The sequence below is a fragment of the Dunckerocampus dactyliophorus genome, chromosome 10, assembly GCF_027744805.1.
Source record: "Dunckerocampus dactyliophorus isolate RoL2022-P2 chromosome 10, RoL_Ddac_1.1, whole genome shotgun sequence".
Classification (NCBI taxonomy): Eukaryota; Metazoa; Chordata; class Actinopteri; order Syngnathiformes; family Syngnathidae; genus Dunckerocampus; species Dunckerocampus dactyliophorus.
This window is the reverse complement of record NC_072828.1, coordinates 18,846,142-18,869,122: the sequence shown is the minus strand read 5'-3', so window position 1 is coordinate 18,869,122 and position 22,981 is coordinate 18,846,142. Positions and strand designations below refer to the sequence as shown.

Here is a 22,981-nt window from a genome sequence, read left to right as displayed (position 1 = left end):
ACAAATCTCATTCAGTTGAACTCAGTTTAATTGTGTTGAATGTAGTCATTTTTAAGTCCAATCTGGTCTCTGAAACCACTGTTGATAAAATATGCTAGCTGGTGGTGGAGTTCTTGTATTTTTGTTTGAAAAAAAAGTGTTGTTTGGAGCAAAGGTGGAATAGCACTTTTTAAGTTTCAGGCAAAAAAATAAAACACAAGTTAGCATTGTAAAATCACTGTGGCATGTTTTCATGGTTCCAGTAATAACCCTAGTCAAGCACAAATTGATTCAATCAAACCATAAAAACAGCTGAAAATAGCAAATGAATAAGTTCAGTTGTGCTACAAACACAGGACAGCACATTTTTCATACTGAAAATGACAAATTGGTCCTTATTCCATGAGAGACTCAATATTGGCAGAAGCTGATTGACTGATATTTCTCCACAGCAAAAGGTACAGTTGTTTTTTTTCCATGAAACCTCTACCTCACCTATTCACTCTGTCTTACCCTTTTCTAGATATAATTTTAAAAACTAAACTGCCATTTGGGGTAATGTGACTGCCACATTAATCTTGTTTTGGGTGCTTGAAACGATTCACTTGTCAGGTTTAACCGTCTAGTTGTGTGTCTCGTGAGTCACTTAAAATTAAAAATTTGGACAATACTGTATGTCATCACATTTTGCAGCACTATCCCAATTAGGACCGGCAGTTAGAAATGTAAACGTCTGTGTCACACATGATTTGACAGAACTCTCAAGTGGGATGCAACATACAGCCCCTTTGGAAACACAACACTCGCGCACTGTGTAGCATACTAAATGACCACAGTACATGACGGAGTACATTGATTAGGTACAGTTAAAACACTGAAGAGAAACTGAAGAGAAAGTTCTTATGGACTTTAAATTTCATTGCATTTTAATGATTTACATCTTTATCATCTGAACACAGACATCCAACATTGTGTTGATGATGTGAATGAAATGAGCATTATATGCATTTCTAATTCACTTCAGTGTTTAGTGTTAACTGTCATTCACATAGTCAGAAAGAGGGGCAAAATAAGATTCTGATTGTTACTGGAAGTGCAGTAATGTATCCAGTATGGTTAATATTTGGACTCTGGTAAATGTTTCCACCAATTCCAGGACCTAAAAGTATTGGAGTGCCTTTGACACTACCGCTTTAGTGGCCTATAGAAAGTCTGGAATTGTGGGCCCCATGAAAAGAAAATCACATTGGGGCACCACAGTTAAATTTTTACCTATTTTTAGGGGGGGCAGGGGCACTTAGAGGTGCCCTAACATCCCCCATATGGCACCTCTGCCTATAGGTGCAAGTATGCATTGTGTGTAGCTATAACTCAGGCAAAGGCCATTTTTTAATATGCCATGAAGAAACACATCCGTCTTCCTGACAAATTCAAATGTAGCTCAGGCAGCAACACATTTTGATCGATGCATTCTGAAACAAAATAGGATTCACTGCACAGTTTTGAAGGGTTCATCCCTGTTGCTATAATTTGTGCTGTTGTAGTCATTATAAAAATGCCTCCATTCATTTACTTCCTGGTTTATGGTCTGCTGCCTGGACATTTGGGCAGTCCCCACCCGTAGTGCAGTGCTAATGTCTGTGTATGTTCAACACCCTCCGCTTGATATGCCTCATAAGGACATTAATGCTCACGTCCTTAAGGAAGCTATATTAAAAAAGAGATGTTCAAGTATAAATAACGGCGGATTTATCGAGGCATACATTTTATGACAACAGTGTCACTTGACTTTTTGCGCGCCAGTGCGTCTCATCTGAAGGAAGGAGTGTGTTGACCAAATGCTTGCTATCATTCCCGCCACGTCTCCTACGTCCGAATCTCCTCTGGCACCTCTTACAGAAGGCTACTTGTGTGTTAACGTGTGACTCAAAGTGAGAGAGGGGCACAGGGGGAAGCTGTGATCTGCACCGGGGCGCGTTCCACTCTCCTTCCTCGGCATCAGTCTGCTTCCTTCCTCCACATTCGTGCGGAGTAATCGGGCCAATTAGGGAAAACGACATCGAGTTGGAATTCATACCGGAGATTTCTACGTCACTTTTTTTAGGGAGTGTGTCCGCGTTGTCGAATACCACAACATCTGCTCGACTCTGGCTTCTCTTACTAACCTCATCCCCCATTTCGCGCTCCTTGGGTCGCTCCCTCCTCCTCTCCCTCCACTTTGCTCTTCTCTTGACTACATCGCCGTCTGGATGATATCATTTTGTGAAGTCATTATAGAAATGTCAACGCCTGTGCTTTTAGGGACTGTGAATAAGTCGACTTTCTCCCCCAGCGAATTCCGGCTGCTTTCTCAAAGTTTCTCATTGGTGTAGAACAGCAGAAGAACGCGACGGAACCAACACTGTGACCATCTCCGGAGTGGGTACCGGTTTGGACTTAAAACTGAGCCCTGGCGAAGTGAAATGAGTTTCGAGGGTTGAATGACCAACATCCAGCTGAATAATGGGAAACGTTAACTTACCTGCTACTCATAACTATGGTGAGTACTTGCTACTGTATACATCAGTATTGTGAAATTATTTTCTTAGGAATATTTAAATCAGTAAAATCCTTAACAGTGTATGCCTAATGTACGTATACAGTTAGTGAAAATATTTGGCCTAATGTGAGGTAAATGCTTTCTGAGGTTTCCACATGGGGGGCAGATGCTCACCCACCCACCCAATGACACACACACGCATACACACAGCATTTCTGACCAAAGCTAAGTGTTTACTTAACACATACAATATGCACACAATTTCATGCTAGTTTTGTTCCTGTCACTATGTACTGTAGATCATCACAGTCCAATTGTATTTTACCTAATCTGCCTTTACAGCTTCTTTGCATGTATAGGATCAACTCTGTCCATTATAGTGATTTTTAAGTCCCACTGATGTCACAATTATACATTTCACCCTCAGGCTTCACCTGAGAAGAACACATGAGTCATAAAACAGTGAAGCATGACTGCTAATGAGGCAAAGGCTCTCAAATCAGGCAATAATGTTTTAAATACAATCCTCCAGGGCAGACTGGAGTAGCTATAATGTGCAAAATTGAACTTTGAATTAAAGCATCACTCCAGGTGAAGAGAGAGTAGGATGGTTTTGGAGCAGTTTTCTAGTGAAAAACACTCAATCACGGCTGTAATTTTCACTGCCACTCGCCAGTGTTAGGCTGTAGTGCCAAAGCATCAGACTGTTTATTGGGCCACGACAGTGCCACTGTTCAGCTGTGTCCTCATCTATCCTGGGAGACTGGTGAACCTGACCATGTCCAAGCCTGCAAGGCACACTGCCTCCTCATATGAAGAGATATAGCTCACTCTTTCTATCAGTCCCTGCCCCCACATACAGATTGCCATGTATCCATTTCTCGATGATATCCACACATCTTGTATCCATGGATGCATATGGCCTTGCACAGCTATTTCTTAGGGCAGCTGAGCTTTAAAAACAATGTTATATAGCAGTGAATGAACTAAGAGCCATCTACTGGCTCACAGTGCCACCAGGAGAAATGCCATGCCTGAGAGGGCGTCTTGTTCTTACAGTTTAATGCTGTGTGTCTGCCTGCAAGAGACTAAGGGAGGGTAAGGGAACAAACAAATCACTGCCACATCCCTCCCACAACTCCTTTAACCACAGCACTGAGAAAATGGAGAGGAAAATATTGCAAGTTAACACACGCATACAATGTTAACATGACCATCACTAACACACAATCAATGTCGCTAGACTGACTGAAGCCCATTTATATTAAATGTTTATGTCTTCAGATCCCACAATTATGACACAAGTGACATCACACCAGATTTCACAGAGATCCCTGGTGTACCACCAAAGACCAAAAGCTTATTGCCACATATGCAGAGTTACTCCCCAAGATCTGTAAACAAACTTTGATGTGTAAAATTGAGCCCATGCTGTGTGAGATACCATTGCAGAATACTGTAATGTCATTTGCTGGGATGTGGGAGTCATAATAAGCCTGACATAAGGAGATAAAGAACGGGGAAAATAACATGAGAATAGAGATGAAAAGGGAAGAAAGACTGCAGGATTGGTGATATTTCACAGATCTGCTCATTATTCACAGCCTATTATATTATGATCATGAGAAAACTGAAAAGTTTGGCTCTAATCTATAAAATGTTGGGAAGCAGGCTGTGTGGAAGTGGTGGAAAGAGGGAGAATGTAGTAGATGAGAGGTTGAGAATAAAGTAAAAATGATAAAAGTAAAATAGTCATTGAGGGATTTGGGATTGACTCGTGCAATAAAATAGCGTCTCTTTGATGAAGACAGAGTGGGGAATTAGACTGAAATACAGTATCTCTCTTAGTTAATTGAATGTTGGATCTGAACATATTCTGTAAAAACACACATTCTGAAGTGGTTTGCCGACTAGAGCTGCAACTGACAATTATTTTAATAATCAATTAATCAGTCGATTATTTTTTCGGTTAATCGATGAATCGGATATAAAAAGGAAAAACATTTTTAATTTCCACCTCTTGGCAGTTATCCCTTTTAGGAATGCATGAATGGACTTTTCCCCTCCCCAAAATCATAGCAAAGAGGGCGAGAAAGAGGAATTTCTCATTGGAAGTAGAGAAGCATAAACAATCAACCAACAAGCATCACAAACACTCTACTGCAAATCAACGAGTCACTGGCAGAGACTGCTACATGTGCGTCACCAATAAATAAATAAGAATTAACAAATCAACTTTGGGGCAAGTTTTGAGTTTGGCATCAGCCTTGTTTGATGGCCAAGTTGTGAAGGACGTAGCAGGATGATATGGCCTGCGCTGGACAGGCACAGCCATAGCTATTTGTAGTTTCAATGTTCTACCACTGGGTTTTGTGTGTACGTATGGTAGGAGTTGTGCATAAATGGACGCATTTTCCTACACACAAGTACAAGTGGATAAATCCCATACTTTGCGTGGGAAAGTTCTTATGCACGCTGTACGCACACATCTCTGCAGTGGTTTGCTTCACAAGATATCAGAAACATGCAAACATGTCGATTGCGCTTTTCCACAGTCTTGTTTTGCCCGAAACACAAAGATAATAGGTTTGCTTTCATGGATGACTAAGGAGATTAATCGATGACCAAAATAGTTGTTGACTAATTGGATAATCGATGAATCATCGATCATCAATAGTCATTGCAGCTCTATTGCTGAAAGTCACAAAAATTCCATGTTTTCAATTATGACAATTATACATGTTAAAATAGACAGGCGTCAGACATAAGGCAGGTATTAAAAGGCGCTTTCCCTCTTTGGCTCCAAACTACACTAGTTTTCAATGCTCGATTGTAATAAAATGATTGCCGTTCATGGCTTTCACTCACCACATTCTGGTATTCACTAGGGATGTAAATCCTTTTGTGGTAGATGAATCAATACACACCTAGATACACGGGTTACATTATGATTTAAAAAATTTGATATTTGAAAACCTGAACGATTTGATACAGTGTGCAAACGATACGATTTGATTTGATACGATTCAATGGTTACATTTGCTGATGTAGACATTAATCTTACATCATAAAATAAAGACGCCAATTCTATAAAAGTTGCATTCTTACAGTATTTTCAAATGTGTGAAAGAGCATAGCATCTCCCCAAGCATGCTGTAAGGCACAGGTCCCCAACCACCAGGCCGCAGGAAACGTTCAGATATTTAATTAAAATCATTTCGAATAACTACATTCAATTTTATGTAAATGGATACCAAGAGATATCAATTGGAAATATGGGCCATTATTTTATTCAAAAAATATACAGTAAGAAATCCCACAGTTTTTTGCATGTTTAATGCGAGAGGCGACTTGTTTCACTTTGTTTGACGGTCCTTGAACACACCATCTAACTTTCTCCCACTGCAAAGATAGACTAATATACTGTATTTTTCCCCGTTTTTCATTCATCTTATATTAGGTCCCAAATGCTGATGGGAATGCGTAAAGATGAGATTTGATTACGTTATTGAGTGCTAATGTGCATACAGTGGTGTGAAAAAGTGTTTGTGACCTTCCTGATTTTTTTATTTTTTTGCATTTTTGTCACACTTGACTATAAGTAATTGACAAGCAGGCCTCACTTGCCTAAGTTAAGGTCAGTGTTCATGACTTCACCATAAGACAGACACTGGGCAAAAATGGCCTGCATGACAGAGTTCTAAGATGAAAACCACTGCTGAACAAAAAGAACATTAGGCTCCTCTCAATTTTGCCAGAAAACATCTTGATGAGCCCCAAGATCTTTGGGAAAATACTCTGTGGTCTGACGAGACAAAAGTTGAACTTTTTGGAAGGTGTGTTCCACTACATTTGGCGTAAAAGTAATGCCACATTTCAGAAAAAGAACATCATACCAACAGTAAAATATTGTGGTGGTAGTGTGATGGTCTGGGGCTGGTTTGCTGCTTTAGAACCTGTAAGACTTTCTGTGATGAATGGAACCATGAATTCTGCTCTCTACCAAAAAGAGGCCATCTGTTCGTGACCTCAAGCTGAGCAGGACAATGGTCCAAAACACAGCAGCAAGTCCACCTCTGAATGACTGAAGAAAAACAAAATGAAGACTGTGGAGTGGCCTTGTCAAAGTCCTGACCTGAATCCTTTTGAGCATGACCTTAAAATGGCGGTTCATGCTGGAAAACCTTCCAATGTGGCTGAATTACAACAATTCTGCAAAGATGAGTGGGCCAAAATTCCTCCACAGCGCTGTAAGAGACTCATTGCAGTTATCAAATGCTTGAGTACAGTTTTTCCTGCTAAAGGTGGCCCAACCAGTTATTAGGTTAAGGGAGCAATCACTGTTTCACACAAAGGGCTATGTAGGCTTGGGATTTTTTTCTCCCTTAATAATAACATTTTCATTTAAAAACGGCGTTTTGTATTCAGTTGTGACTAATATTTCAATTTGTTTGGTGATCTGAAACGTTTAAGTGTGACAAACATGCAAAAAAATAAGGCATCAGGAAGGGGGCGCACACTTTTTCACACCACTGTGTTTGTGCAATGCACCTCTCTAAAAAACTAACTCCAGGCTGGTACTGATGGGTGGTGGGTCTGTATTCATTTAGTGATTTTATTTTGATATTGTTCCTGTCTTATTTTTACACAATATATGATAAATAACATAAATTAGATTGCTATAACGTAGGGATCTTTTGCTGATGTGTTGAAAATCTTTCCTGGTGACTAGCTAGCTAGTCATGGTAAGCTACGGAGCATGCGCGACAGTCCTTTCGCCGGCAGCCCAGTTTCTTGCTTTGTTTAAGAGATGAACTGTCAACCGGTTGCTAGTCGCTACAATCGATTAATGTAAGGATTTATGGCTGATTCCTATCAATTCAGTAGTCTCCTACCGATGAAGCCGCATCTCTCGCTTGTCAAACCGGATATGCGGTCGCATCGGTTTATTGTTCACAACCGTAATATTCACGTACATGTCTGTGGCGTATGCAAATACACAGCAGCAGTTTCTGAGAAGTGACAATTTGGAGTCATTGTGTGGTTATGATGGGTTATACATTCAATAACAGCTAACGGTAGCCGCTTAGCTTTGCCAAATCGCTACTATTAGCTGACAACAAGCGTGACTACTGCACGGTAAATATGTGGTTAGAGGTTTTTATGATTCATTTTCCCAACTGATGTGACAACTGCAGTCACATAAAAATACAATATGTTGACCTATGTGTGAAAACTGCACAAGTTAGCTAGCTTAACAAACAGAGCTGTCAAATGATTAGTTTTTAATCAGAATAATCCGTTTTAAAATCAGTTCATCATGATTAATCACCATTTGCAACTATGTCTGAAATATGCCAACTTTTACTGTATTTTATGAACAAAAAAAATAATGACAGTACATGATTATATGTTTGTATGTATTTACAGCACCAATTGAACTGAAGATTTAATTCAAGCTAAAAGATACGACACATGTCTGAAAATCTATTTGCCTATGGTTACTTTAATAGTAGCAGAAGGTTATGTTCAAAGTCACCACGTAATTTAAGTGGAATTTACATGTTGTGAGGGTACTTTCTGGGATTTACGAGGACACTTAAATGCTGATAAGAATATCCACTTATTGTTTCTATTTGTAAGAAGATGACACCTCTTAAAAGTCGCATCAAACTATGTGCATGTTTAAAAAAAAAAAAAAAAAGTTGTATTGAAAGATCTCACATTTACACCACACATACACACATAATAAAGTTCTTGTGATGATTGAGGTTAGGTGTGTCTGTGAATGCATCTTACTGTAGTGTAGTGAAGATGAGGAAGTTATGTTCTGTGAATAGCGTTCAGGTCAGAATAAAGTAATAAAAGATCGCCGGATTGTGTGACTCTGTGGGAAGCTACACTTGCCTCCGTCTGTTGTCATAACAGAAACGTGTGGTTTGCCATGATGCACATGCGTTAATTACGCTGAAAAATTAAACGTAATTATTTAAATGAATTAGTAACCACCGTTAACATGTTCTTTTGACAGCCCTAATAATAAGCCAATGTTATATGTATATATAAATTAATGGTGAAAGGTAAATTCCACAGAAGGAAAGGAAGTCCTTCTATCAGTGTAAGAGCAACATTTGTCGTATTCCGGGCCACACCAACAAGAGGTTTTACTTTGATGGAACGATGCATCACACTATCTTCTCACTCACTCATAGATATGCGGCTCCAAATCCCTTTTTCACAGGACGCACCGTTTTGCATTTACTGCAATCCTTTTGAAGATTGTGAAACATAAACTGACATCCCACATGTCCAAATTAAACCACTCTTAGAGATCAGTAGAGATGAATCTCCCCGAATGATGAATCCACAATTTTGGACCCACAAACACACTACGGTATATTAATGACACTCAGATAAAAAATGATTTTGGATGCTTGTAAGTTATGTATTTTTTCCAAAGTTTCAACTAACATATATTAGCACAGATTTTTATGTTTTAAGGCTATGGTCTCCAACCTTTGATCAGCTGATGAACAGCCTGTTTGAGTTCAAATGCAGATTTCAATAAATTCACCTTAATTTTTTTTTTTTTTTTGCATTTTAATGCTCTGCTTACAATCTGGTTACAATCCCTCAGCGCAAACTCTGAATACTTGTAATTTTCCACCAGTTTTAAGATTGTGTTCAGGAGTGTATATAACTGGGGTGTCCATGTCACACTGTCACTGTATTGAAGAGAATATGTTGAATTTTGCTGTGATATTTACTGAAGCCCAGATTCTATCTTGCATTTGTGAGAAATGTGAAAAAAATATTTACCAGATATGTCCAAATTGTCATAGTCTACCCATTCATTATTGGTATTTATGTTTCTGATGTTCTTATTCATTTTCTTGTGTTTTTCTGTCTTTTTTTGGGAGAATGGACAGAACAAGAATTTCATTGCATAGCAGAACTACCTGTTTTACTGTGCATATGACAATAAAACTCTTGAATCGTGAATCTTGAATCTTGAATTCATGGTTCAGGGTCACAAAGAGCTGGAGACTATCTCAGACTTCAAGCCAATGGCTGGACTGGTCTTCAGTAAGCCACAGGCACACTTTGTCATAGGGTGAGACACATTAAATACTGTATATCGGTAATCATATTTATTTAATCTGAATTGGGACAGTTTTTGTCCACCTTCATGAATAATTATTTACCTGACAGTAGTCCCCAGGAAAACACAGCAGTTAGCCTTGGAAAACCCCTCAATAAACAAATTACTCTTTCCCCCCCTCAAAGATGGATTTTTTTTCAGATCTGTCCATGTTTATTCATGAATGTTCATGCGCCTACACAGTGACATTTTTATCTTTGATGTCTCTCTCCCAGGACAATACGGGAGCTCTTTTTTGTTTGTGAGACAGCCGGATGAGTGCAACTGGCAGCCATATTACAACTCTACAAAGGCTGTGTTTTACCCTGGGCACTGGTATGAGAGGTATTGTCAACAGTTGTAGGCGGAAATATAACTGGGTTAATTAGGGCCAAAAAACTCATTAGTCAGCACAGAGGGGAAGATGTAAAGTTTATCAGTTCCTGTTTTCCTGCTTTGACAATGGATTGGGGGTTTGCTCGCAGTCAACTTACAAAGTGGATCCGGTTGAAGGGATTCTAAAGAAATGTTTTAATCATGTCTGCAATACCCCAAAGGGGAATGGGGTATACTACTCCTTCTATTATTGCCTGCACATTGAGTTATGGAGGTGATCTAATCCATTATAGCAATGTTCAACAGGAAACAGCACACATTATATTTTACTACTTATTAACACACTTACTCTTTGGTCTGTTTTGATGAAACTTTTGTTTTTAGTTTGTTATCTCTCTTCATGCAATTCGTTTGATCAGGTGTGAACTACAGGGTGACACGGTAGTGGATTTTCACTCCTGTCCTGTACCACTCTCACAGAAAAAAAATCTTGTCTCATCCCAGTGTGCGGTCCACACCGGTAAGATGACTCCAACTCCCATCCAGCTCCCGATAATATAGGGATGCACTGCATTACCCTAATTCAAACAACAAACCTTCACAAATGGGCACAAAACATAAACAATACATGGCCTGTTTTTTTTTTGGATGTCAGTTACAGTAAAAAAATTAATTAAAAAAAAAACAGCAAATGTGTCACGCCATGTCTACTAAAGTCAAATAAACACATAATGTATAACAGTGGTGTGAAAACTCAAACTCAGTCAAAAGTGCTGCGCCATTATACAAACTGTCCACTTAGGAAGCAACACAGATTGACAATCATTTTCACAATCTGTTGAGCAAATGGAATAAACTAACCTTCATGTTCAAATAAACTAAACCAAATGGAATAGACAACAGGTGGTGTGTTTTTCCACTTCAATTTTGAGCATGACTCCAAACCCAGACCTCCACGGGTTAATACATTTGATTTCCTTTGATAATTTTTGTGTGCTTTTGTTGCCAGCACATTCAACTATGTAAAGACAAAAGTATTTAATAAGAATATTTCATTAATTCAGATGTGTTATTTTAGCAGTGTATATATATATATATATATATATATATATATATATATATATATATATATATTTACACACGCACATATTAGGGATGTCTGATAGTATCGTCCCACCGATATTATTGGCCCGATATTGGGATAATAATGTAATATCAGTCAATATAGGTATAGTTTTTTTACACTGTAATGAAAGCCGATACAGCCCTTTAAGCGCCAAAGTCGCACCATTGCTGAATTTGCTGCTGTGGTGCCTCGTGTAGTTAATACTTTTCACCAGGAGATGGCAGACATCCTTGTAATAATCAAGGGCATTTGTCGGCGTGTTTCTGTGCTGAATTTGGGTGTTTGTGGGGAGCGTGCTCGCCGCAGTCCGCACGCATAGCGTGCTTGAGCTGATAGTTTGCTTGACCATGTTTGGGGTGGCAGGGTGTGGTGAGTTGTCTGGGCAATGCTGGTGGTGGGGGGTGGGGTAGCGTTAATGTGGTGGAGCCCGTAGGTTCCAGCGGGCGGACGCGGTGCTGGACTCCTCGGCGGCGGGTGCGTGGTTGCCGGATTTCTCAGGTGTTTGCTTGGATGAGTTGTGCAGTGTTGTTTGCGGCCACATCGAGAAGCTGATTGCTGATGCTGCATCCACTGGCTTCGCAGCAGATGTGTGTTGGAATGGATGGATGGATGGAAAGCTAGATAGATACTTTATTAATCTCCAAGATAAATTTACATTTCCAGCGGCTCTGCAAAAATGTCATGAACTTAATAACTTAATCACAAAATAAAACAACCAAGGCAAGACATGAGACATAAGAAAAATAAGAAAATCGAATAAGAATAAATAAATAAATACGGAAGAGATCACGTCAAATGTGTAGTGCAATAATACATAATAAATAATAACAATACATAATAATACATAATAAGGTAATATGTCCAGTCCTGTCCAGTCCCGTCCTTCCATGATATGTGATGTTACACATGTTTTACATATGTGGTGTTTGATATTGGAGTCAGAAATTGAGAGTTAGACAATATCGGCATTGGCAAAAAAGCCAATATCAGCCATCCATACTATATTAGTCAAACTTTTACCTTGGGCTTAATTAAGTAGACTTATTGAAGTACTACAATTGGCTTGAATTTTGTTTTGAGATAAAATTAGGTACAGTATGGTGTTAAAATAAAGAAATATTTAACAAACCAGCATTTTAAAACTTACAGCATACACATAAAGACATATACACATAAAGCCGATGTCTTTAATTGTCGAGCAATGCATGTGCGTGACACACGGCAAGTGCTCGTATGGTAGACTCCTGGCTGCTGCCATCATATTTCGAGCACTATCTGTCCCTATAGCAGTAACCTTGTCTATTATCCCCCACTCCTTAGCAACATCAAGAAACTGACGAGCACATTCTTCGGAGAAATGTCTTTCCTCCAATTTCACTACACCTAGTGCAAATCAGTGCAGCCGCCAACTATCATCGATCAGAAGTGCTGTTATCTCGAGGTAGTTATGGTTGCTTACTGCTGTCCAGTGGTCTCCTGTCGATACAACAAATGTAGCTTTGGCCAGCTGATCTAACTCTGTTGCCTTTTCATACAGTTCGTAAATTCTTGTGATGACAGTTCTCCTTGAGGGTGTTCTATATAATGGGCCACCTGTGGCTATAGGTTGTGAAGCCCCTTGTCTTCAACTATGTTGATGTGCCTGCAGTCTCTGACAACCCATTCAGCAACTGCATTATTTAGTTGTTGTCTTTTTGTTGATAAGTTCGAGCCTGGTACAGTCTGCCAGTGTAACTTGACGACCACGACTTGATCCCACGTTGTTAGCGTCCTTGCTAACGTTAGCAAAGATATGCTTGCCCAAACGTGGTACTTCAGACTCGTGCTGTTGACCAAGACTTACCTCTCAAGCAGTGTAGGTCCACTTGTTTCGTGCACACCAGGGTTTGGATGATAGTGTTCATACTTCACCAAACAAACCGCAAAGAGTTCATTTTAACTGAACCAAATGTGAACACAGCCTTACAGGTACATAATGAGTGCTTAATGTGTACATTCTGTGCTGTTAGCAGGTCATCATTTATTTTGGCATTTTGAGCATTTAAAACAAGTCCCAAATTGTTTTCCAAAATATATTTTGGCTTGAGGTTGATTTCTTGCAGGTCCCCACATTGTGATGTATGTCCTAGACACAGGAGGAAAACACACACACACACACACACCATTTAGGTAGGTCACATCTCCACCTTGGCATCCTACAATAAGCGCAACAGCTGTTTAGAGTCTGAATGTTTTGATTTGTCCTGGTCTCCAATGAAAACGGCTGCTGCAACTCTTAAGAAAGATTAGGCCTGGGAGTTCCCACATCTCATCAAGTACACTGTGTCCTTTAAAAGGTGACAGTCAAACTTCAACAGTGCAGTTGGCAACCAAAATCTTTGGAGGAAACATGGAGAGTGATTTAGGAAGTGCCGCATTTCATCCCCAAAACAATTAGACATTTTAAAATGTCAGATCAATTACTGGATTGGTTGGTTGGTATTTGTTATATAAAGATTTTTTTATATAATCAGTAAATCTGAATAACCTTGAAAAGTTTGTTTCAGTCATTCAATTTAAAAAGTGAACCTATTGTATTCTATTAATTTACTACACACAGTGAAATATTTCAAAAATGTATTTCTTGATGTGTTCATTTTGACAGCTATATCTTACAGCTTATAAAAATCCCAAATTCAGTATTGTATCAATTTTTTTTTTACTGTTGAAACACTGTAACACTACTAGTTCATGCTTTAATCAGCAGTTGAACTGCAAAAACTTCCTGAGCCCTGAATTGAACTCCTGAAATCAATTAACTTTTGTATGGTATTTTAATATATTGAGATGCACCTGTATATATCGTACACCATCCACACAATTTAAAAACAAACAAACTCAGTGCCTAAAAATGACAATTTCACATTTACATAATGAGTCATAAACTTGCAAACACATGTGCAATAAAAATATGATGATAATCAGAACGATGAAGACAAATCAAGCCCATTCTGGATATTAAGGTTCCTTGTATACATCAGTAGGGCTTGTAATGAAAATTCCCTCATTTATTTTCTACTACTTATCCTGTTCTGGGTCACGGGTGAGAGTTGGTGGTACCCAATGGACTGGCTGTTAATCACAGCTGCAATGTCTTTTTTTGGGCTTTAACGGAAAATACTGCCACACAGCCGACATTACTGCTAACCCATGCTATTATTAACATGTTATCACACACTGTTTTGATCATATTGGCTTTATCTAGGCGCTGCTGGATAGAAGTGCTTAGGCGGAATCTGGAATGGACTGCTTGTATTGGAGTGCCAATATCGGAAATTTTATATGAAGGCTGATTAATCTGATACGTGGTTTGTTGGCTGAGATCGGATTGGGACACCCCTAATCACTTCATTTATAAACAAATACTTGCACAGTTTGGATCGTGGACCAAATAAGCACCATAAAATAACTTTTTTGCTAATTTAATTAATTATATTCACTACCTTATAAAATATGCAATTGTACGAACAGGCCATGCCTACATGAATAAACAGGATCCGGTCATCAGTGTCATTTAAAAAATAAGTACTGTCATTGCAGACATATAGTGATATATTAGTTTTCAGCACAAATGAAATTGAACAGTTTGTGTGTGTTTATATTTACAGAAGAAAGATCTTATGTCATGTGACAAGGCTGAAGCCATCACGTACATTACACAAGCTGTCAAATAAAAAAAAAAAAAGAGCCATCAGAGGAATATCCAAAATGCAGAAAGAGTTCAGGACAGCTACCATAACTGAAATTCATTTGTCCAGAGGAGGATACAAAATATTAACATCCATTACTTCCAAAGTAATGGATGTAGACGATACAGTGCCATACTTGTTCTTCCACCAGTATTGGCTTTTTGTGTGTATGCATGTTCTCATTACATTCTTACGTAAGAAAATCTGCTTCCCTCCTCATTTGTACTCTACACGCAATTTTATTTAGATGGCCTCACGGAAACAAAGAGAGAGTTCATTTTCTGAAGACATTCCAAACAGCCCTGGGTTACTTTTTCCCCACACTGTGAAAATTCATATTTGAATGAATTCACTAGAGCTCGGTGCCTGCTTGTGACTTATTGAATTGAAAATGTCTTCCCATTGTATCACACGTTTTTTTTTTTTATTTGTTGTTTTTGGACTATGTGAGCGCTTCTCAAGCGGGAACATTTCAGATATTATTTGATGAAAAGCATGCTGCATGTAATTTAAATTATGACACATTGTGTCCCTGTAAACTGGGAATGCTGTGTATCTTGTATCATTCAGGCATCTGACAACAAAGGCTCAGCGGATGGCTTTGTTGGACGATAATGTGATTATGAAGCTGGCATGGACCTGTCTGAGAATGATGAATGTTTGCAGACAGGACTGCCAGAGCAAGTGTGTAAAAAAACATGCAGGATGTGAGTCAAAAGGAGGATTTAGAGATATTCCAGAATCCAGAGGAGGAAGCAAGTGGGTGGTTTGACGAGGGATATACAGAAGAAACAAAGTCAAAGGTGTTTGTAGGGAAGGAAAAGACAGCAAGTGAACAATACAGAGCAAAGAGCCGAGTGTTCACAATCCACAATCTTATGCATCATCTTTTTGGACAGTTGCCTACTAGATTATAGGATTAGAGAGTCCTTTAATATAACTACTGTGTCCTGTTCATTAACATGCTACACACAGTGCACTGAGCTGGGTTACTCTTGACACTACATATACCACCTTTCACCTGTAACATATAGGTGTTAGTCAGGATGCATGCCAATACCTTTTTACACATTCATCTCCATACATAATTAACTGTTAATAGCAGGTGTTGTCATGTTTTGTCAAAGTTATACCCCACTTGCCATACACATCAGACCAAAAAGGGCTGTGCTTGAGCTCAAAAAAGACGCATAAGACTGAGACATGTTTTGCTTTTCTATACGTGAATAAATGATTGGATGCTATCAGAATGAGCACGGGAATTGCTAAAGGATGTCTGCACAGTTTAGCATCGCTATGGCACTAAGAAAGGGAGTTAAAGAGAGTTGTGAGTCTTCTCCTTTTTTTTCAATTCATTTTAATGCTAGTAGTGTTGCTGTGACAAATTGTATTACATGAATGTAATGGCTGCGATTGGCTGGCGACCAGTCCAGGGTGTACCCCGCCTGTCGCCCGAAGTCAGCTGGGATAGGCTCCAGCATGCCCCTGCGACCCTAATGAGGATAAAGCGGTATAGAAAATGGATGGATGGATGGATGGATGGATGAATGTAATGGCATTGCTTATTACACAAGTGTAAACAGCAGTGAACCCTTGAGGCGAAAGCAATGTAAGAGATACAGTATATCAAATTTTACACTGAAGCAAAAACTAAATTAGTTCCAACTTGAATCATGCATCTGCATTGGTAAGCTCATCAAAATGCTATCTTTCGCCATTGTTTGCTGCCTGCTTTTGAAAGAACTAAATTAAAGATTTAATTTACATAAATTATGACTCGAGAACTGACATAGTTGCTCCAAAGACTTTACTGACAAAAGAGTTTGTAGCAACCTAGCAACCTCATGGTACTTGTTTTTTTTTTTATGTGAATATGTTTATGGTGATCTGTAACGTGACTTGGAATTGATATCACTTCAAAACAACACAGAGACAACTGAAGACGACTAAATGTGAATAAAATGAGAATATACGGGTCGGATACTGAAAAAATATGAGTCATGATTTTCTTTTGTTTCCTTACCACCAAGATTGCGATTCTGTGGAACAATTTTTTCACGTGGACATGCACATGGGCACACACACTCACACCATGTTCAGGGCCATATGCTTATATTTAAAAGAAATTGTACTACTTATTATTATTATTATTATTATTATTATTATTATTATTATTATTATTATTAGACTCCTCATTGTCTTGTTCTGCTTTAAGGAAACTTCCAATGGTCTTTCTGCCGTTCTTCATGGTAGGTCTCGAAAGGACAGTTGACGGGTGACTTTTTTAATAGAGATGAATAAAAAGACTGACAAATAATTAAGTCAAGAAACAGCACGATCACTGATTGAATGCACAATACGATGAGTCCTTCAGTACAATGACAGTGTTTGTTTGGGATACAGCTTGTTAAGTAAAATCAAATAAATTGTCATCATTTAGAAATTTACATCACATATTAGCGTAAAGTGATGTCACAATTTGTGTGTGTGTGTGTGCAGACCTGATGTACGGACATATAATGTAACTTGTTACGCATGTCTGAAACAAATAAACATACCATACCATAATCCAGTCACGTTGTAATGATTGATTTGCATATATTTTGAATAACACAGAGGTCATAGTGTAAAATGCATTCATGTTCATGTCACTTGGCCAGAAATACAGTACAATCGTCTGAAATAAATACACCAGCTCCACCATCACTCCAAATGGGTACCTTTTAAAAAAAACAAAAAAAAAATCAAAGTTTGAAATCACATGTGTCAAACTCAGGCATGGGGGCCAAATCCGGCCCGCACTGCAATTTCATCCGGCCCGAGGAAAATAGCATTGAGTTGAGCCTTAGCAACCTTAATTAAGCGTAATGAAGCAACTCCTCTGGTAAAACTACTCATCTGGTATTTTAATTTTAGTGGCACTGATACGAAATTCACAACCTTGCTCAATAAGGGTGCCAGATTAGTCTAAATAATTTAATTGTGCACGACTAAAAACGGCAGCACATTAACTATTACACCCTGTCTGTACAAAATAACACGTTAAAGAGGCTTAAGACGGTCAAAAGTGATAATTTTACCTACAATAAAGCATGCCGGGAAATGTGTAATCTCCCCATTCCACAGCTACACATCTCACGGATTGTGATGTTTTTGTGTTGATATAAAATGCTGTAGCTTTTGCCCGGACATTGAGAGAATAATGATCAAAACGAACAAAACAAACAACCATGCCAAAACAACCATAGTTGTATATCGGCAGATATATTGGGAAGTAGAAATTTCGAGCAGGAATGAACGAACACGAAAAAAATGCAAATTTTCCCCACTCCGATGTAAAACAAAATGTCCATCCAGTGCGAAGTTTTAAATAAATGTATGTCCACTTAAAAACACATTCACCAGCTGTCATGCCCATTTTGTCCCAACTTGAAAATGCAACCACAGGGTTGCATTATATTGTATGTTCCAATCCCGGCACTGCACACGCGGGGAACCGGGATAAAAGGTGTGTAGGCTGCTTACTGGTTATCTATTCGCCAGTGCTAAGTCATTTTCTCAAAATCTGATCATACTTCTCTTTTTTCAGCCTGGATTTTTGGGGCATGTCCTGTCATGTTGGCAACTTCAAAGGGGTATCTGTGTGTTTGCACTAGTGATGCATATGTGCATGTATGCGTCATTCACCAATTATGGTGATTAAAAGGACAAAATACTTTTGATATGCTTGTATATGCAGAAATATACAAGTGTTGAAAATTTCATGGTAAATAATAAGAAAGATACAAAGTTGGGAGGTGGGGTGGGGGAGTAATGTCCAATTCATCCCACAACCAAGCTTTGAGTTTCAGCCCCCTGTGCGATTGAGTTTGACACCCCTGTCCAAGATTAAAGCAAAAAAAAAAACAAACTCAAGACTTGATTTTTACTAATCAAGTACACAAGATGGTCAAGGTAGATGATGTACAAATACAATGTTTAAGCTGTCTTTGCTTAACTAAACATGTTGACTAAAGTAACCGAGCTCAAAAGGTCAAACTTTTAAATGCTTTCCCTCACAGCTAATCGATCGATACCTCACAGGACAGTAATGTCTACAACATTACTTGTCTCCTCTGTGCACCCCAGCTGTTCCGTGGTATTTCCTTGATGTCTTTGGTGTTATTTTTGAAGGGTAATGACTTTTGGAGTGCATGTGCATGGTCATATGCTTGAGTTAACTTGACAGATTTTCATCTAAATACTACAGTATAATGGGGCCAGCCCCTCCTTCAGTGCATCTTGCACTTTACGGTGCGACGTGTCAGCGAAGGAAAAATAACTAAAAGGTTGAAGTAGCTTGTGGGCACAAATGAGAGACATGAGTCTGACCGGCAGGAGGTATGAAACAATGCACACATTTAACTTTACACTGTACTGTGTCTTTTCCACCTTCAGATAATCTTTGTATTGATAGAATAAGTCTTCCATCCTCTAAATAATTTTTGGAATATTCTCTAAAATACAGTAGTTACATTATCTTGATTTGAGGCTAGTCATGATTACAATTATTATCTGTATCTGTCATTCATCTGAATGCTTTTAATTTTACCTCTATATGCCTTTTTTTCAGGTGCCTGGGGGGCTTTAAAGTGATGCAGGTCTTTCTGCTATCGGAGTGGAGGAGACTTCTTGCAACAAGTGGCTTTGGTCTTTGAATAGCCCCCCCACTGCCAGCAGCACCCTCATCCAGTACTTGCTCCTAATCTCTGATGGCTCTATGGCCCATCTTCACCCTCAGCCTTCTTTGCTGGGAGTGTTTAAGGCCTGTGGAAACAGTTGCTGCGGCAACTCTACCAAATGACAAACCCAGGGGCCCCTTGGACTGGCTCTTGTCTGACAAGGGGCCCTTCCACCACTCACCAGAGTACATCGACTTTGCAGAGAAAAACAGACAAGGCTTCTCTACCAGATACAAGATATACAGGCAAGTCATCAGTCTAACACTAATAATTTGCAACTGCAGTCAAATCACGATTCCTCAGATCAAAAGGCACATTGTCATTTTGGAAATACATTAGTTGGCTTTCTTGACAAGCGAGAGGAAATGATCAATACTTCTTTCATGTCATCAACATTGAAGACACTGCCAGCAGTCAATTAGTTTTGATTACCATAGACACTGGATGTGGGAAATAGCTATCCTGAATCAGAAGCAAGCAACATCTCTGCAGCTCATCAATTCTGGCTTTAGAATTTACGTGAGGTGTAAAAAACAATGGCATTCTTTAATTAAGTATTTTTGTGTGGAAAAACCTATCTACATATATTGCATCGCAGTTTATGTCATTTATATAGTTAAAGATGTGACTGATTATCTTAACAGTAGGGATATTTTTAATTCAATTGTATTTATTGTGGCAAACCATCAATGTTATTGACTGCTAAAGTTGGTAACCTGGGCTTCCTGTCGCAATGACATTATTATCAGCCAGTGACCATGACAAGGTTCTTGTAGCCTATATTAAAATAAGATTCTAGTGGATTGTTTCTTTAAAATTTGGTTGAAAGAAGTGGTGTTAAGTGTCAAAGTTACGGACTCCCTGAGAGAACATAGAGAAAAAAAGATGATGGTTTAAAAAAAAAAAAAGCCACCATTTTACGAGAGCTGGCAATACTTTTGCGAGAGAAAACTTTCGAGGATACGTGAAGCTACTTCCGCCATGCATCACAAACAAGAAGTCATGCTCTAAAGTTACACTAACGATGTAATTTCTCAGATTCAGTGCCTGTTATCAGCTGTTAAACCTCAATGGTGACACTTTGATCAGGAATTAAAAGCTTTAAACCCTACTGTAAAAAATATGTGAGCTACTGTTTGGCAAGCACTTGCTTCTCTTTCAAAATCAGCTATTAGTGGGTGTTTGCGTTAGAGCAGCACATTTGATGAGTTTCTGATATGACTGTTCACTTATGGGACTAGCAGTGCACACAAGTGAAAGCATTCTATGTACGGCTAATCAATGTATTTCCTTCCGGGTACCACGTACTCGAAGAGATGTGTTTCCAGCAACTGTTAGTTACGACCGGATATTTATTCTTAAAAGACGAGCCGAATGGAATTGAAAACTTATTGCTATAGTTACAGTATCACTTTATACCTCTACAGTTGTGCAGCAAGGGATACACAAATACTGAAGATGGAATTGCATTTCCACCTGATTTTCACTATGCGTATTTAAGCTATGACCGGAAGTGTGTCCTGCAGCCTCACATAGTTTTGTGAGATAACGCAAAACAGTTATTGCTCTTGCAAAAATTCATCTTTTTTTTTTTTTTGCCCATCAATTTTTTTTCTCCATGTCCCCTCGGGGGCTCCATACAAAGTGATAGTTGACACAAACTAACTAACTGCCACTTAAATGCTTTAATTAAAATAACAAACTCGTACAAACTCTGATTGTTTAGATGAATTGTGTGCAGTCAAGAACATAGTGAACCATGTTAAAACTGTCGGGATATTCTTCAATTAATGCAATTAATGTTGTAGAAGTATTCATAGCTGCCTAGGTATTTTGTTATTATAGCCACATACTTATTTTCTGTGACAACAACATGAAGTACAGATGAAACTGCAACACAACATTATATTTTTTAATACAGCACACAGCAGGGAATATGTGCCATGTTATTATTAGCTCTTGTCAAACTGAAAAGCTTTGTCAGAGGCACCTTCACAATATGATTACTTGGAGTAAGAGGCATGTTGCTATCAGCTGACTCTGTTTTCCGAAGCCTGAGAGAATCACCTTATGAAATGGCCAACTCAAATGTGTTTGTATGGGGAAAAAATTGGATGATTTGTCAAATTAGTGACAACTGTGCTAAGAATTATATCCATCACTATATGGAAGGATGTCACCCAGGATTCCGGAAATAGAAAGACATGGTCCTGCATAACTACAGTATGTCTCAGCTGACAGATGTTTTATGGCCTTGTTGATGGGGTGCCACGTTAGGGCTGTTTAATATTTCCTTCCCTGGCAAAAGGTAGTTGTCCGCTGGAGCTGAGCAGCATGGGCGGCAAGATTAATAGTCTTATCATGTGGGCATGTGATTAGAGAGCTCTTAGTACTTATTACTCCACATTATCACAGAATCCCTTGAGAGGATTCTGTCAGCTGCACGGTTGTGTTTGAGGCCCTCCAGATTACCACAATGTGGCATTGATTAATAGTGATGATATTACAAGGAAAAATGAACCTAAAACGTAAATAGCCTGTGAATCTTTCTTAATTAAATTCACTAGCATTTGGTCCCACTCAATTTCAGAGAACAGTCTGGCAAAAGTGAGAGGATAGGGCTGTGAAAACATTGTGTTATTCTATTTTAGCAAATCTGAGTGGTGAGAAGAAACGTGTGGGTGATTTTGGGAGCTCTCACCCAGAGATGGTTCATAAAAAATTCACCAAGTTATTTTATCAAAAGAGAGTGGGACACACTCTGGTGTAATATCCCGGCGCCCAGTCTTCAAACAATGCTCGTACTGTATTATAGAGGACCTTATGCCTCTAAATTGAGCATTTTGACTTCAATAGCAAAAATGGAGAGTTTTAAAGCTTAACAAAAAATGTAAAAAAGTGAAGCTGTAATTGAATAACACTCAATCACATACATTTTATATTTGAAGTTTTAATTTTAGCAACTGTCCCAGGAGGACGGTAGTGTGCATTTTCACCCTTTTCCTTTAGAAATTGAAGACAAATTTTGAGCTTAGCTACAGGTTTGTTATAAAAAAAAGATTACTTTTTCCATATTTATTTCAAAAAGAGAATGGCCTTCTTTATTTTAGAGGCTATTTTTTATGTGCATCTTGCATGAAGCTTTAAGTTAAGCATTTATTTTAATGACATTTGACACGCATATTTGGCTTTGATTTTGTCTAAACTCACTTTGCTTTGAGTTTTGGTCCATATCGCCCAGTCCTAGTAGGTGGAAAAAAGTTTCTACCGCTGCAAGGTTTGTTAGTGCTAACAATTCTTCATTGTATTGCAGTCTCTTGGCGCAGTGTCCTCCTTGCCAGGTACACAAAGCCTTTCCATCGATGGTAACACCTTGTGCCACTCTGTGCAGCAGAAATGCTAAATTTTTGT

At 38.7% G+C, this 22,981-nt stretch overlaps 1 protein-coding gene across 3 annotated transcripts in view; it reads left to right on the top strand.

The window, feature by feature from the left end:
* Positions 1 to 1,714: 1,714 nt before the first annotated feature.
* Positions 1,715 to 22,981, top strand: part of brinp3a.2 (bone morphogenetic protein/retinoic acid inducible neural-specific 3a, tandem duplicate 2) — a 52,431-nt gene continuing 31,164 nt past the window's right edge. Inside the window, exons 1-2 of one of the 3 annotated variants that reach the window (XM_054789946.1) lie at positions 1,715 to 2,518; positions 19,462 to 19,815. In XM_054789946.1, coding sequence (XP_054645921.1) covers positions 19,601 to 19,815 — 215 coding nt within the window. In that variant the 5' untranslated portion in view covers positions 1,715 to 2,518; positions 19,462 to 19,600. The remainder of the gene's footprint in view (positions 2,519 to 19,461; positions 19,816 to 22,981) is intronic. The other 2 variants (XM_054789943.1, XM_054789945.1) reach the window with 2 other exon arrangements.